The sequence below is a fragment of the Lathyrus oleraceus genome, chromosome 4 (assembly GCF_024323335.1).
Source record: "Lathyrus oleraceus cultivar Zhongwan6 chromosome 4, CAAS_Psat_ZW6_1.0, whole genome shotgun sequence".
Taxonomy (NCBI): Eukaryota; Viridiplantae; Streptophyta; class Magnoliopsida; order Fabales; family Fabaceae; genus Lathyrus; species Lathyrus oleraceus.
The window spans coordinates 84,927,573-84,941,344 of NC_066582.1; the positions used below are offsets into that span (position 1 = coordinate 84,927,573).

The 13,772-nt window shown below is 37.5% G+C and overlaps 1 protein-coding gene across 1 annotated transcript; it reads right to left on the reverse strand.

Annotated features, from left to right (window-relative positions):
* Positions 1–1,507: 1,507 nt before the first annotated feature.
* LOC127073555 (G-type lectin S-receptor-like serine/threonine-protein kinase LECRK1) lies at positions 1,508–8,798 on the reverse strand. The gene is made up of 2 exons (XM_051014729.1): positions 8,062–8,798; positions 1,508–3,465 (listed from the first exon to the last, which is right to left on the reverse strand). Exons 1-2 carry the CDS (start codon positions 8,762–8,764, stop codon positions 1,736–1,738), a joined length of 2,433 nt encoding a protein of 810 aa, XP_050870686.1. The 5' UTR covers positions 8,765–8,798; the 3' UTR covers positions 1,508–1,735.
* Between the last annotated feature and the right edge of the window lie 4,974 nt (positions 8,799–13,772).

Genomic DNA, 13,772 nt, shown 5'->3' on the forward strand with positions numbered 1-13,772 from the left:
TGAAAACCAAAAACCTTGGTCTTCATTATGGTAGGTTCCCTGCCATACTAGAAGGATATACTGACGCAAGTTAGATATCTAACGTTGGAGATCATAAATCTACAACTGGATGGATATTTACACTAGCTGGAGGAGCAATTTCTTATAAGAGCAAGAAACAAACATGCATTACTCTTTCGACCATGGAATCAGAGTTTGTGGCTCTCGCTTTCGCTGGTCAAGAAGCAAAATGGTTGAGGGATCTTCTGTTGGAAGTTCCATTGGCTAAAAATAATATTTCAAAGGTGATGACACACTGCGATAGCCAAACCACTTTAGCAAGAGCATTCAACGAAGTGTACAATGAAAAGTCTAGGCACATAGGACTTAGATATTTATTTGTGAGAAAAATGATTAAGGATGAAATCATTTCACTCATCTGTATACAAGCAAGCTATAATTTGGCCGATCCATTTACTAATCCACTGATCAGAGACTCAGTAAAAACAACCTCGAGAAGCATGTGGTTGAAACTCCTTGAATAAGAGTTCCAACAACGACAGTGACCAAATCTTATGTTAACATAACATTAACTTCAAGATTCAATGGGGAACAACAAGTCGTAGATTTGGATGTAAGTCAGACATTGGGTAATAATGTTGACTATTTTAAATAGAGGGTTGAGGTTTTCAAAACCTCTTAATGAAGTTCATAATAGAGGAAAAGCATCTCATGGAAAAGGATACAACATGAACTTCACATATGTGAATTTCGAGATGGTGTCGTTTCAAAGTGAGAGTTGGAGTTTCTCTCATGAAAATTTCATGAAACAGGATAGCATATGGTCATAAATAAGTGCTAAGAGAGATATGTAGAGGAAGAACCTTTAAAGAGTGTGCGTAAGGTAACGCCGGTCTAATCATATGGATTAATGGTTTAAAAACATTGCTACCTAATATTCCGATTAAACTTTGTGTTATCCTCATTAAGGTTAAGTTTTAAATCGAAAGATACCTAACTGTACTAACCCTCTTTATATCTTATTTTCTAGAATTCGTTTTGTCATTATTAGAACAAGTGGGGGATTATTGGAAATTATAAAACAATAATTGTCATGGGTATGTTCTAATATGACAAAAATGGGCAATTAAGTTAATGGCAATAAATGCATTGCAAATAGTCCCACATAGAAAGTGGAGCTAACATTAAAAGCATTTATAAAGACCTTGAAACATTAAACTCACCAAAGGAGGCAAAGAGTATAAGGTGCCACATGGAGATATGTGGTCCCAAAAATTATGCCACATGCCACATCCAAACAACCCTCGCCGGTGTAGCCACCGGTCCGAGGACGTGGGCGTAGAGGAGAGTGCTTGAAATACTTTTAAGAAAAATGACTTTGTTAACGATTATCCTGGATATTCTTGTTTTCCGACTATATATAAGACATAAAAGAGAGTGCTTGAAATACTTTTAAGGAAAATGACTTTGTTCACGATTCAACCTGAATCCATTTAATCTTCTCTATATAGGTTTCATAATCTCACAATGAAATTATGGAATTCACGAACATGTCCATTTTAGTTGTATGAGCTTACATGAGGAATAACTATATTGTTTTGGCTTGTTATCTTATTTCATCTCAAGACAACTTAGATTATAGATAACGATAACAATTGACAGAAAAACAAAAGTACAAAACATGACACAAATACATATACTGAAAGCTACATGAGGAACTGCAGCAACATTTTCTTCATGCAGAAGTGGAATCTGGACAAGGAGGAACTGCTACATTAGTAATCCCTTCTAACATCAACACCACACCCTTCATTGTTGGCCTGAGAAGAGGGTCATCTTGGATACACCACAGTGCCACCTTAATCATATTTTCCATTACATTGTTATCAATGACTTCCCAAGGAACAAGCTTATTTAACTCTCCTGCAACAAAGCACTTATAGGCCCAACCCGAAAGAAGAACCTCCTCCGGTTCCAAGACATTAACATCTATGTTTCTTCTGCAACATAAGATTTCCAACAGCACTATTCCATAGCTATAAACATCTGTTTTCACTGATATTGGCACGTTCTTGTTCCATTCCGGGGCCATATACCCTCTTGTACCTCTGGCCATCGTGAACGTTCTGGTTTGGTCCGGCATTAAAAGTTTTGCTAGCCCAAAATCCGATATCTTGGCGGTCCAAAACTCATCCATCAAAATGTTTTGAGGCTTTAAGTCGCAATGAATGATTGGAGCGTCACACTCTTCATGGAGATACAAAATTCCTCTTGCAATATCCAGTGCTATTCTTACTCTCTCATTCCAATCTGGACGTCTTTGATCACCAAACAGAAGCTTTCCGAGCGAGCTGTTGCTCATGTACTCATAAACCAAAAGCCTTTTCGAACCCTCAACACAAAAACCCAGCAATCTAACTAGGTTCCTGTGGTGGGTTTTCCCAATGGATCTCACCTCTGCTTGAAACTCCCTTTCCCCTTCTTCCACCACCTTCTCCAGTCTCTTCACTGCAATCAATCTCTTACCTTTGTTTAAGGTCCCTTTGTAAACTGATCCAAAAGATCCCTTACCCAATTCTTCCTTAAACTGATTTGTTGCCCTTTTCAGCTCGATATATGAAAACCTTCTCAGAGCCACATCTTCATTCAGCCCAATGTTCCCAGTGTCCGTTAGCCTTTTGTACCTCAATACCCGAATCTTGTAAATGTAATGGCAGGATATAACCACTGCTGAAACCAGAAGCACAGTAAATATTGATGTAACAACAATAATATGCACCACTGCTTTGTTACTGGTAGTCTTGATTGGAGGTGGTGATGGTTGTAGGGGGGAGAGTGTATCATTCCACTTCCAGTTTTCAATGCTGTTTTTCCCCACCTTTAAGAACGCTGTGGTCGATTTGTCATCTTCATGTGTCCTTCTGACATATCTCAAAGGCAACCCTTGTTTCTTGCATCTTTCTCCATCATACAGTGCAGCCCAACAGTTGCAATCAACCAAACAAGCAGATGAGCAATCTTGTTCCGAAGACATATCTTTAGTCTCAAAATAAGGATGGTCCTCCCATAAAATATTGTTCATCGGGACTATGTCGTAAAAGGCCACACCATCACTATTACCTCTACACTCTACTTTCGAATAGTTCCTTTCGCAACCAAGAGTCTTTTCATTTTCATCTATAAATTTGTATCCCTTGAGACAGTTGCATAATGGTTTGTCGTCATTGAATGTGCAGTAACTGTTGAAGCTACAAAACCCCTTTACTTCACATGGGTTATTCCCGGGCCAACTTGTGATCATTTTGTAACTTGCATTATTATTTGGATGAGCATACAGGCGAAAAACCCCATCAAAATCCAGGGTTGCACGATAAATAGTTTGGTTTCCTCCCGTCTTCTGCTGGTGTTTTTCTGCATCAAACAAAGTGGTAATATGACTAGAATCACGGCTGCTATCTAAGATCTGTAGTGTAGAGAAGATAACTGAATTGATAATATATGTTTATCAATGTGGTAAACAATTAGACGAATATATACAGCAAAGAATTGAGAAACTGAATGCTAATAATAAGGAGTGGAACTAACAATCAAGCCTATTCCACTATTCCACTATTCCACTAACGTTACTGGCATGAAAGTAGGAAAATAATTACTAACTACTTATTACCCCCCAGCAAGCTGATGATTCGGAAGAACTCGAAGCTTGGAACGAAGAAAAGAAACTCTATCTTTGGAAAGTGGCTTGGTAAAGATATCGGCCAGCTGATCAACGGATGAGACGTGGCCAATTTTGAGAGTACCGGAATCAACCTGGTCACGAAGAAAGTGAAAATCGAGCGCAATATGCTTGGACCGTGTGCTGATAACCGGGTTCTTGGACAAGAAAATGGCACCAACATTGTCGCAGAGAAGCAACGGAGAACCAGTAATAGGCACATGAAGCTCAGAAGCAAGAATATTGAGCCAAAGCAGTTCGGCGGCGGTGTATGCCAGGGATCGATATTCCGCCTCAGTGCTTGAGCGAGCAACAACCTTCTGTTTGCGGGAAGTCCAGCTGATGAGATTAGATCCATGGAAGATTGCATAACCAAACTGAGAGCGGCTGTCGTCCGAATCCGAGATCCAACCCGCGTCGGAATATGCTAAAAAGGAAGTTGCTTGAGTTGGACTGAAGTGGAGAGAATGTGACAGAGTACCAGCAAGATAACGAAGTATTCTTTTGACAGCACGCCAGTGATCAAGTGTCGGGGAATGCATAAATTGACAAACGCGATTTACCGCATACGTAATATCAGGCCGGGTGATTGTGGCGTACTGGAGAGAACCGACTGTGCGTCTGTATAAGGCTGGATCATCGAATGGTTCACCTGCTCGGACTAGACGATGTTGTGGGTCAGCAGGTGTTGTTATAGGAGCAGCAGCAGACATGTTTGTGGACTCCAGAATATCTCTAACATAACCTTCTTGAGTGAGTTGAACCCCTGAACTGGTGCGTGTGATTTGAAGACCGAGGAAATAATGTAATTCTCCCTGATCCTTTAAAGCAAACACCTTGTTAAGATTAATGATGAAGTTATTAATCAAACCTGAATCCGTGCCGGTAATGATCAGATCGTCTACATATACAAGGATGTAGATGGTAGCAGCAGCAGAATGATGAACAAACAAGGACGTGTCTGATTGACAAGCCCGAAAGCCCTGTGTGACAAGGTAATGCTTAAGCTTGGTAAACCAAGCTCTTGGTGCTTGTTTGAGCCCGTAAAGAGCCTTCCGCAATTGACAGACATGATCAGGATGATGAGAATCCTCAAAACCCTTTGGTTGACGCATATAGACAACCTCAGAGAGCTCACCATTCAAGAATGCATTGTTGATATCTAATTGCCGAAGACACCATTGGTTGGATAAGGCAATGGACAAGACAAGGCGAATAGTTGTTGGCTTAACCACTGGGCTGAACGTCTCAAAGAAGTCTTTACCTGCTTGCTGACTAAAACCTTGTGCCACCAAACGAGCCTTGTGACGCTCAATACTCCCGTCAGATTTGCGTTTTGTCCGGTAAATCCATTTACAACCTACAACATTGACATTAGTAGGACAAGGAACAAGAGACCAAGTACCATTTTTCACAAGGGCATTATACTCTACAGTCATGGCATCTTGCCAATGTTTATGTTTGAGGGCTTGTTTGTATGTTCGAGGATCAGGTTCAGGTTTTAGAGTGGTAGCTAGGATTTTCGGTTTGAGAGAGCCGGTTTGGGCTCGTGTGGTCATAGGGTGAGTGGAAGATTGGGCGGGTCTGTAGTGTGAAGGAAAAAGTTGTTGTTGTTGTTGTGGGGCCGGCGGAGGAGAGAAATTAGGCAATGAATGAGAAGTGGGAGGAATTGTGGGTGAGGGCTGAATTGTAGGCTGAATTGCAGGTTCAGTTTGGAACGTGGCTGAAGGTGTGGGCAGTCCAACAGCTTGCTCTAATAAATTGGAATTTAATTCTGTAGAAGCAGGAGTAGATAAGTTAGGCGTCGAATTATTTGAAGAAACAAAATATGGGAATATACTCTCATTAAAAACAACATGCCTTGCAACATATATACGCTCAGTAGGTTTATGAAAACAGAGATATCCTTTGTGAGAAGTACTGTAACCAAGAAACACACATGGAAGAGAGCGAAAATCAATTTTGTGGTTGTTATACGGACGAAGAAAAGGATAGCAAAGACATCCAAAAGTTTTGAGAAAACCATAATTTGGATCTTTGTGATATAATTTTTGATATGGAGAATGGTAGTGTAAGGTGGGGGTAATGGTTCTATTGTGGAGATAAGTTGCAGTTTTGAAAGCATGTTCCCAAAAATCGTGAGGTAAAGATGATTGAGCCAAAAGAGTGAGGCCTTTTTCAATGATAATACGATTTCGGCGTTCGACCGCCCCGTTTTGCTCTTGTGTGTATGGACATGAAATACGGTGAGAAATACCGTGTTGTTTTAAAAAATTAGAGACATTGCGAAATTCACCCCCCCAATCGGATTGAAGATGTTTGATTTTTGCATTGAATTGTGTTTCAATCATAGTACGAAATTGCACAAAAGTAGTGAAAACTTGTGATTTGTGCGATAGAAAATAAATCCACACATATTTGGTGCAATCATCAATAAACAAAACGAAATACCGATTGCCATTAATTGAAAATTTGGGAGATGGACCCCATACATCAGAGTAAATCAGTTCAAAAGGAGTAGACGATGCAATATGCGATGATCCTAAAGGAAATCGATGGCTCTTTCCAAGTTGACAAGAGTCACATACATTGGGAAATTTATTTGCAGAAACTGGTAAATTAAAAGAGGAAATAAGACGACGCAATAGAGGTTCATGAGGATGAGCAAGCCGCTGGTGCCAGCCGTGGACAGATGTACGGACGCCGGTGAGAGCCATGGTTGGTCGAGTTTTATTCTGGATAGTGTTAATGCAGTAGAGGCCGTTGTTAATGCCCCCGCGGAGGATGGTTTGACCCTGAAAGGTTTTGACAAGGCAATGATGAGGCCAAAACTCTATATAAACCTTATTATCCTGTGTAAATTTGGATACACTGAGAAGGCTTTTTGTGAGTTTAGGAACAATGAGAACATTAGGCAAGCGCAAATTATGTAAAGTAGAATTGCCAATGTGAGAAATAGATAAAAGGTTACCATTGCCCACTTGCAGTTTGTCATTGCCTTTGTAGTCATCAGAGATGGTCAGCTTCTGAAAATCTGGAGAAGCATGATCAGTGGCACCGGTGTCGAAATACCAAGAAGGATCGATGGCACTTGAAGACGTAGCCTGAGAAGCATAATGAGCCTGCTTTGATGTACTGCGCGGGTTGGGCTTGCGTGAGGGAAAATCAATCTGATTATTACGTTGCCAACAATCCACAGCCTCGTGACCTGGACGCCCACATAATTGGCACTGTGGACGGCGACGGCGGAACTCACCACCGTTTGTTGCACGAACGTCACCTCGGGAGTCGCTCCTGGAATCCCCGCGAGAGTAGGCGCCACCAGAATTGTTGGTATTATATGACCGGCCAGATTGCCGACCGGCGACGTGGACAGAAAGAATTGGTGCTGGAGATGAAGGAGCCAAGGGAGCGATGGTGGATTGGCGAGTCAGTTCTTGAGCGAGTCGTGCTTCCTCCTGAAGCAATTTGCCCACCAGGTCGTCAACAGAAGCATCATCACTGTGGATCATGAATGCAGTGGCGAAGGCGCCGTAAGAGCTATCTAGCCCAGAGAGGATGTGACCAATTAGGTCCTCATCAGAAACAGGGTGCAGGTTTGCAGCGAGGGAGTCAGCAATAGAGCGTTTTCGCTCGATGTAATCCATGATAGAGAGAGACCCCTTAGGTAGAGATTGTAACTGCAATTTCAGGGACATCCGCCGAGCACGAGTCTGCGCCTGGAAAGTTTTCTCGAGTGTTGTCCAGGCCATGTGGGAGGTGGTGCTACGAGCAACGATGGCGAGAGTTCTCTCAGAGAGAGTTGATTTGAGCCACAGCAGAACCAACCTATCGCGACGCTTCCAGGCGAGATAGTCAGGGTTGGGTTCTTGGGTGATTGTTCCATCTTCAGCAGCAATGGAGCGAGTCTGTGGCGGTGGATTTGGGGCCAGCAAATGAGGCTCAAGATCAAAGGTTTCGAGAGCAGAGATGACAGTGGTGCTCCAAAGGCAGTGATTTTCATTGTCAAGAGTGATTTTGATTGGAGGAAGTTGAAAATTGATCTGGGATGATAATGAATTGGTTAGGGCCAGTAGGTTGGGACTATTGCCAGCCATGGGAGTGAAGGTGGTTGGAAAAAAAATTTCAACCTGAAGCTCTGGATACCATGTAGAGAAGATAACTGAATTGATAATATATGTTTATCAATGTGGTAAACAATTAGACGAATATATACAGCAAAGAATTGAGAAACTGAATGCTAATAATAAGGAGTGGAACTAACAATCAAGCCTATTCCACTATTCCACTATTCCACTAACGTTACTGGCATGAAAGTAGGAAAATAATTACTAACTACTTATTATGTAGTAAACCTGTCTTGTTGAGGTAAAGATGATATTTGACATTGGCTCTAACAGTACCAGAGGACCAATAAGCATCCCAGCCCATTTCTGTAGTGTATGCTGGATACAGAACAAGATTTCCATCAACCTGCATGTTGAGACGAAACCTTCCAGTTGAGCTGTTGGCATCTGATAAACTAGAGTAAAGTTGGCCTCCACAAGGTAGAGATTGACTCCCCAACAAAGTATTAGTCGGGTAATCGAAACTCTGCCATATGACTCTGGAAATATTATTGAAGTCATATATTACAAAGTTGCCAGAATCAAGCATGGAGGCAGATGAAGCTCTTGCATTAGCATTAACAATAAGCTTCTCTTGTCCATGTTGATCAGTGAGTATTATTGTACCGTTCATGGTAAATTGTAGCTTTGAAGTTGAGGATACCGGAGGGTCATCACGGTTTGCAGTCCATACTATCGTCCTGTTCATCTTACCAAGCAACCAAATTCCAACGACAAAGCCATTGTTGTCTTGTGTATAAAAGCCAAAAGCAAATAGGCCAGAACGGGAAAGCCAAAAAGAGTTGTTATCACTGCCAGTAGGGGAAAGTGAGGAACCTGGTGCTATCCGCTCTGGTAGTTGTTTTTGTGTTTCAGCTCCAGTATATGGTACTGATAAGGACATGACCAACAGGATGGAGGTAGTTACAGTATAGGCATCCATAACTAATGGGTTTTGATTATTTCATTTGCTTTAGAATAATATATTTATTCAAGTATAAATATATAAATAAACGTATATGTGTCGGTATTGGTATTGTGTATTATTTGGTTGTTGATATTGTCAAAGTCTTTGAATCCGTCCTATGCAAGAAGTCTGGGTGTTGTCTAATTAAGAGATTCATATTTTGAATGTCTTGCTTAGTGTATGCTGAATAGTGGTCCTACATTGCCTTGCACACTGGGCTCGATTAGACACATTTTTCTTGGTCAACACCTCACCTTAAATACTTTTGGAAAATAAGCAAAGCATGAGTGCCAGACCTTTACCAACAAATCCAATCACAAAAGTGTTTACCGTGAAATATGCTAAATCTAGTTCGAAGTATTTAAAAGTTTTAGGTTTGTTTGTTTTAGCGTTTAAGAATTTTTTTTAATATTTTCAAAAATAATTTTTATGAAAATAATTTTTTAAATATTATTAGTTTTTTAAAATTAGTTTTTTCAAAATTAAAAAATTAATTTTAATATTTTATAACATAAACATATATTATTCTATAACATAAATATATATATTATTGAATATCAAAATATAATCGAAATTGTAATTTTTTCAAAAAATTATATTTTAATAATAATTTTTATAATTTTTTTTGAAATAGTTTCAAAATAAAATGATTTTATGAAATTTTGATATTTAATTATTTTTAATAAAATACATAAAATAACATTTTAAGAATAATTATTCAAACAAATTTTCGGTTGAAACTTTTATGAATTTTTTTTGTGTATATATTTTTTAAATAAAAATATGTAACACTATAAAAATCATATTTAAAAAGAGTTGAAACAAACAATGCTATAAATGAGACATTATGAATATGTGTTTAGAAATGAATACAATTATCCCTTTGTAAATGAGTTTGGAAAATTCTCTTTCCACCCTTATAATGTGTTCCCCAAGTCACAACTACCATTAACAGTTAGAGATGCATCTTCAGACGCACATTTTTTATCTAGATGAACTTGTTGAGAAACCTTTATTATGTTAAAATTTAAATATATAGATACATCTTCGTTTGCATAAAAGGTTAATCTGAAGATGCATCTTCGTAATGTCCCTGAGTTTTCGCATCTCTAGAATATGTCTTGTTAGTTCAAACAAGAAACAACCAGGAACAATGGTAAAATAAAGGAACAACAACATAAATTAACTTCAAAATAAATATTACATAGATAAAAGTTATCCTTAACATAAATTTAACATTACATTTAATTATAAAATAGTGGTTCAAGACGTTGCAACATTGTTAGAATATCTTTAGTCGATCTTGCAATCGTTGCGTCCACTTCAATCAGACCCTTTGTTAAGTAATGGTAAAATGTACTCCACATAACCTTTAAATCATCATTCGTCTTCAGTTCAAGTATGGGGAAGCGTATTATTCATTCGTTGTCTATGGAGGGTGAACGATACTTGAACTTGACAACTCTTTGATTTTTTGGATATTGCATGAAAGTATTTAGTTTTGATTTCATATCGATGAGATATATGTCCTCGGAGACCCTTGAAAACACTTTTTTTGGGTTTTGGAGTCAGAGATTCCTGAAAATGTGAGTCAACATATTCATAGTATGAAGGAGACCGTTGCGCGGAGTTGTGACTTTGTGTCGGCTTGACCTTTTAAGGGCACCTTTGTTTTAACTGATTCCGGCGGTGGTTTCAAATCTGTTGTTTCTGGATAGATAATCTTGCATTGTTTCTCTTTGATGTGCAAATCTTATGATGTCATCATTTTTCATGAATCTCTCTTGCATTATTTCCCACTCGGTCATGATAGATATGTTTGATTTATCATCTTTCCCACACGGTCATGAATCCCTCTTCTCTGGAACAAGGCGACATACAATGGGATGTCGGCTAGCTTATCAGTCAAGTCATGAATCTATATATTAAAAATCACATTAAATTTTCAGTATACAAAGTTGAATTTATTCCATCCAAGGTTTGTTTAACATCATTAGCTTGAAGTCTCGCTTCTTCGATTAAGGAGGATACTTGTTGTTATAGTTGTCCTTAGTCTTGTTTGAGTTAATCAAATTGTCTTTGTCTTTCACTGCACTCGTGGGTATAGGTGCATAAGGAACCTTCAACCAATATGAAAAAAGAAATTTGGTTCTATTAACTATTATTTGGTTCTTTAGAACCATGTTTTCTTAACCCGAATTCTATATTCTTGTTCTCTATATTCTACCCAGCTTATCATCCTTCTTCTCAACCAAAGTGTAGACTTCTCTATTAGTTTATAGATCACCTTCATATTTTTCAGTGGATGTATTTCTTCTTCATCTATTTTCTGAACTTTTTCATGCTCTTCTTCCAGATTGTATTCCCACAATTGAAGGACATTACATACCTTGATTGTCATCTACTCTTTCTTGAATTTCAACATAAATTCACACGTTTCTAAATCAACATTTTCTCTTGTAGTACACAAGAATGGTATTCCTAAAATGATATGGACCTCAACTTCTAAATCTATTAGATATAAAAATATGTCCACTTTTACTAACACATCTTCCATAATTCCATGAGGGACTATAAAGGATTTTTCTTCTAGGGTTAGCGTCACATTTCTGTGTCTTGCCTTTCCTACTAGTCTTCTCATAATAGCCTTTCCTACTAGTCTTCTCATAATAGAAAGTAGCATCAAACTGGTGCATGCTGTAACACCTTATTCTGATTCCAGGACTATCGACTGACCCCATAAGAGATAAGTTAATTCATAATTTTTTTTTCTCTCCTTTATTTTCCTCATGCTCCATTTCTAACATTCTTCGACTCTAATTCCAATTTCATCATTTTCATCATCACTATTTAAATCCACTTTCCTAGTTGTTAATTTTCTATAATGCTTTGGCTTTAATATTTTCATAAACCTTATCTTTTTAAGCATTAAAACATCACACCTCTAATTATTTTTCAGGTTGTCAAGTGTATTTCCATCATAACTATTAGAAGATTGAGATGCTAATTGCTTTTATAGCTACTCAATCTCAATTTCAAGATTTAAGAATGATGCTTCTGTATTCTTCTTGGTAGTTTTTTGTTCTAGATGTACATTTTTGAAATTTTCTTCTATTGATTTAACTAAATGAGTGAATGCACCATCTTCTTTGAAAAACTTCTCCATTTAGTTGGTTTGCTAAAAAAACTTCTTGGAATTGCTAATGTTGTTGATATTTCTAATGCTTTTGTTGTTGTCTCATATGAGGTGGTTGATAATATTGTTGAGTAGGTTGTTGCTAGTTTTGGTATTGTCGTGGTGGACTTGTGTACTACTATTGCTTTTTATATGGTTGCGGTCGTTGATTTAGGTTTTGATGCTGATTTTGGTATGGTTGATTTTGGTATCATCTCCTTGCATTCTTCATCATAACTTCTATTGTGAAATAGTGGATTTTTGGGCTAAGATGATTTCAACATCAATTGGTCTTTCCACGATTCTTCAGATTCTTTATTAAAACCTACAAAATAAAAAAACACATTACTAGTAAAGATTTAAGGATTAAAAACATATTGTGACGATCTGGCATCAATATAAAGTGGATCCATATGATCAAAATAAGGCAATATGGTGAAATTTTTAAGTATAAAGTAAGGTCAGTGACAAAAGGTTTTCTGTAGAGACCTAACCTGAATTTCAATGAAGTCTTTATACTAGTTGCAACACTTGAATCAATAAGAATAATTGTTCGAACAAAACTTATAGAGGTTGGTTCATGTATCAAATTGATGTTAAATAAGGTTTTCTCAATGGACCTCTAGAAGAAGAACTTTATATCATGCAGCCACCTGGTTGTGAACTTAATGGGAAGAAGAAAAAGTTTTCATATGAAGAAAAACTAGGTATGGCTTGAAATAAGCCCCTACATCTTGGAACAAAATACTTGAAACTTTCTACATCAAGTTAGGCTTCACTAGACGCGCAACTGAACTTGGAGACTATGTAATAAAAGTAAATACCAAGAATTGTTGATATTGTGCCTATATGTTTATGACTTGTTGATTACCTGATGAATATGAAAAGCTGAAAACTTTCTTGATCAACATATTGCAAGAGTTTGAGATGTCTAATCTTGGAAACTTAGCATATTTTCTAGGAATGAAATTTATGAAAACAGATAAAGGTATCTTTCTGCACCGAAAAAAGTATGTTGAAGATAAGTTGGAAATTTTCCATATGAGAAACCACAATGTTGCAATAACTTCAACGGAACCTCAGTCCAAATTGAGTAAATATGTAGATGAAGAATTTGTGGATGCTACAATGTAAAAACAAATCATTGGCTCTTTGAGATACTTATGTAATTCTAGGTTGAACTTGTGTCAAAGTGAAGGATATTGAGTATATTTATAGATTAATCAAGAGTATCTCATATTCTAGCTGAAAAGAGAATATTCAGGTATGTTAGAGGCTTAATTAATTCGTAGCAATTGATCATGTCTACTCAAATCATGTCTGGGGTGGTGATCAAGATGATAGAAAAAGCATTTCAGGCTATATGTTCATGATTGGATATAACTAATTTTATGGACTTCAAAGAAGCAATCAATAGTTTTCTTTTCATCATGTGAAGTAGAATATATGACAACTTCACTTACATCTTGTCAAGCATAATGGATTGAGATGTTAAGAGTTGAAGATTCATTAAGGAAAGAAGGTGAAATTCTTAGTTAACAACAAATTAGGCATTGGTCAAGTGAAAGATTTAATCATTCATAGAAGAAGTTAATACATTGAGAAGAGATTCTATTGGTCAAGTAAAAATATGATAGGTTAAAACTTAAAATTTATAGAATTAAGACGTAATTGACTGATATGTGGATAAAATCATTGAACAAGGCTAGACTTGATGACTTGAAGAAGCCTAATAGAATGCAGATGCTTTCAAACACAAATTAGATTGTGTAATGTGTTGTAATTTTGTTTTGATAATTTGTAAGTTAG

Excerpts from the sequence above, each read along its gene's own strand:
- LOC127073555 (XM_051014729.1), bottom strand. The coding sequence starts at position 8,764 with ATGGATGCCTATACTGTAACTACCTCCATCCTGTTGGTCATGTCCTTA. Across the intron at positions 3,466-8,061 it reads CAACAAGACAGGTTTACTAC|AGATCTTAGATAGCAGCCGT; the intron begins ATAATAAGTAGT and ends TCTCTACACTAC.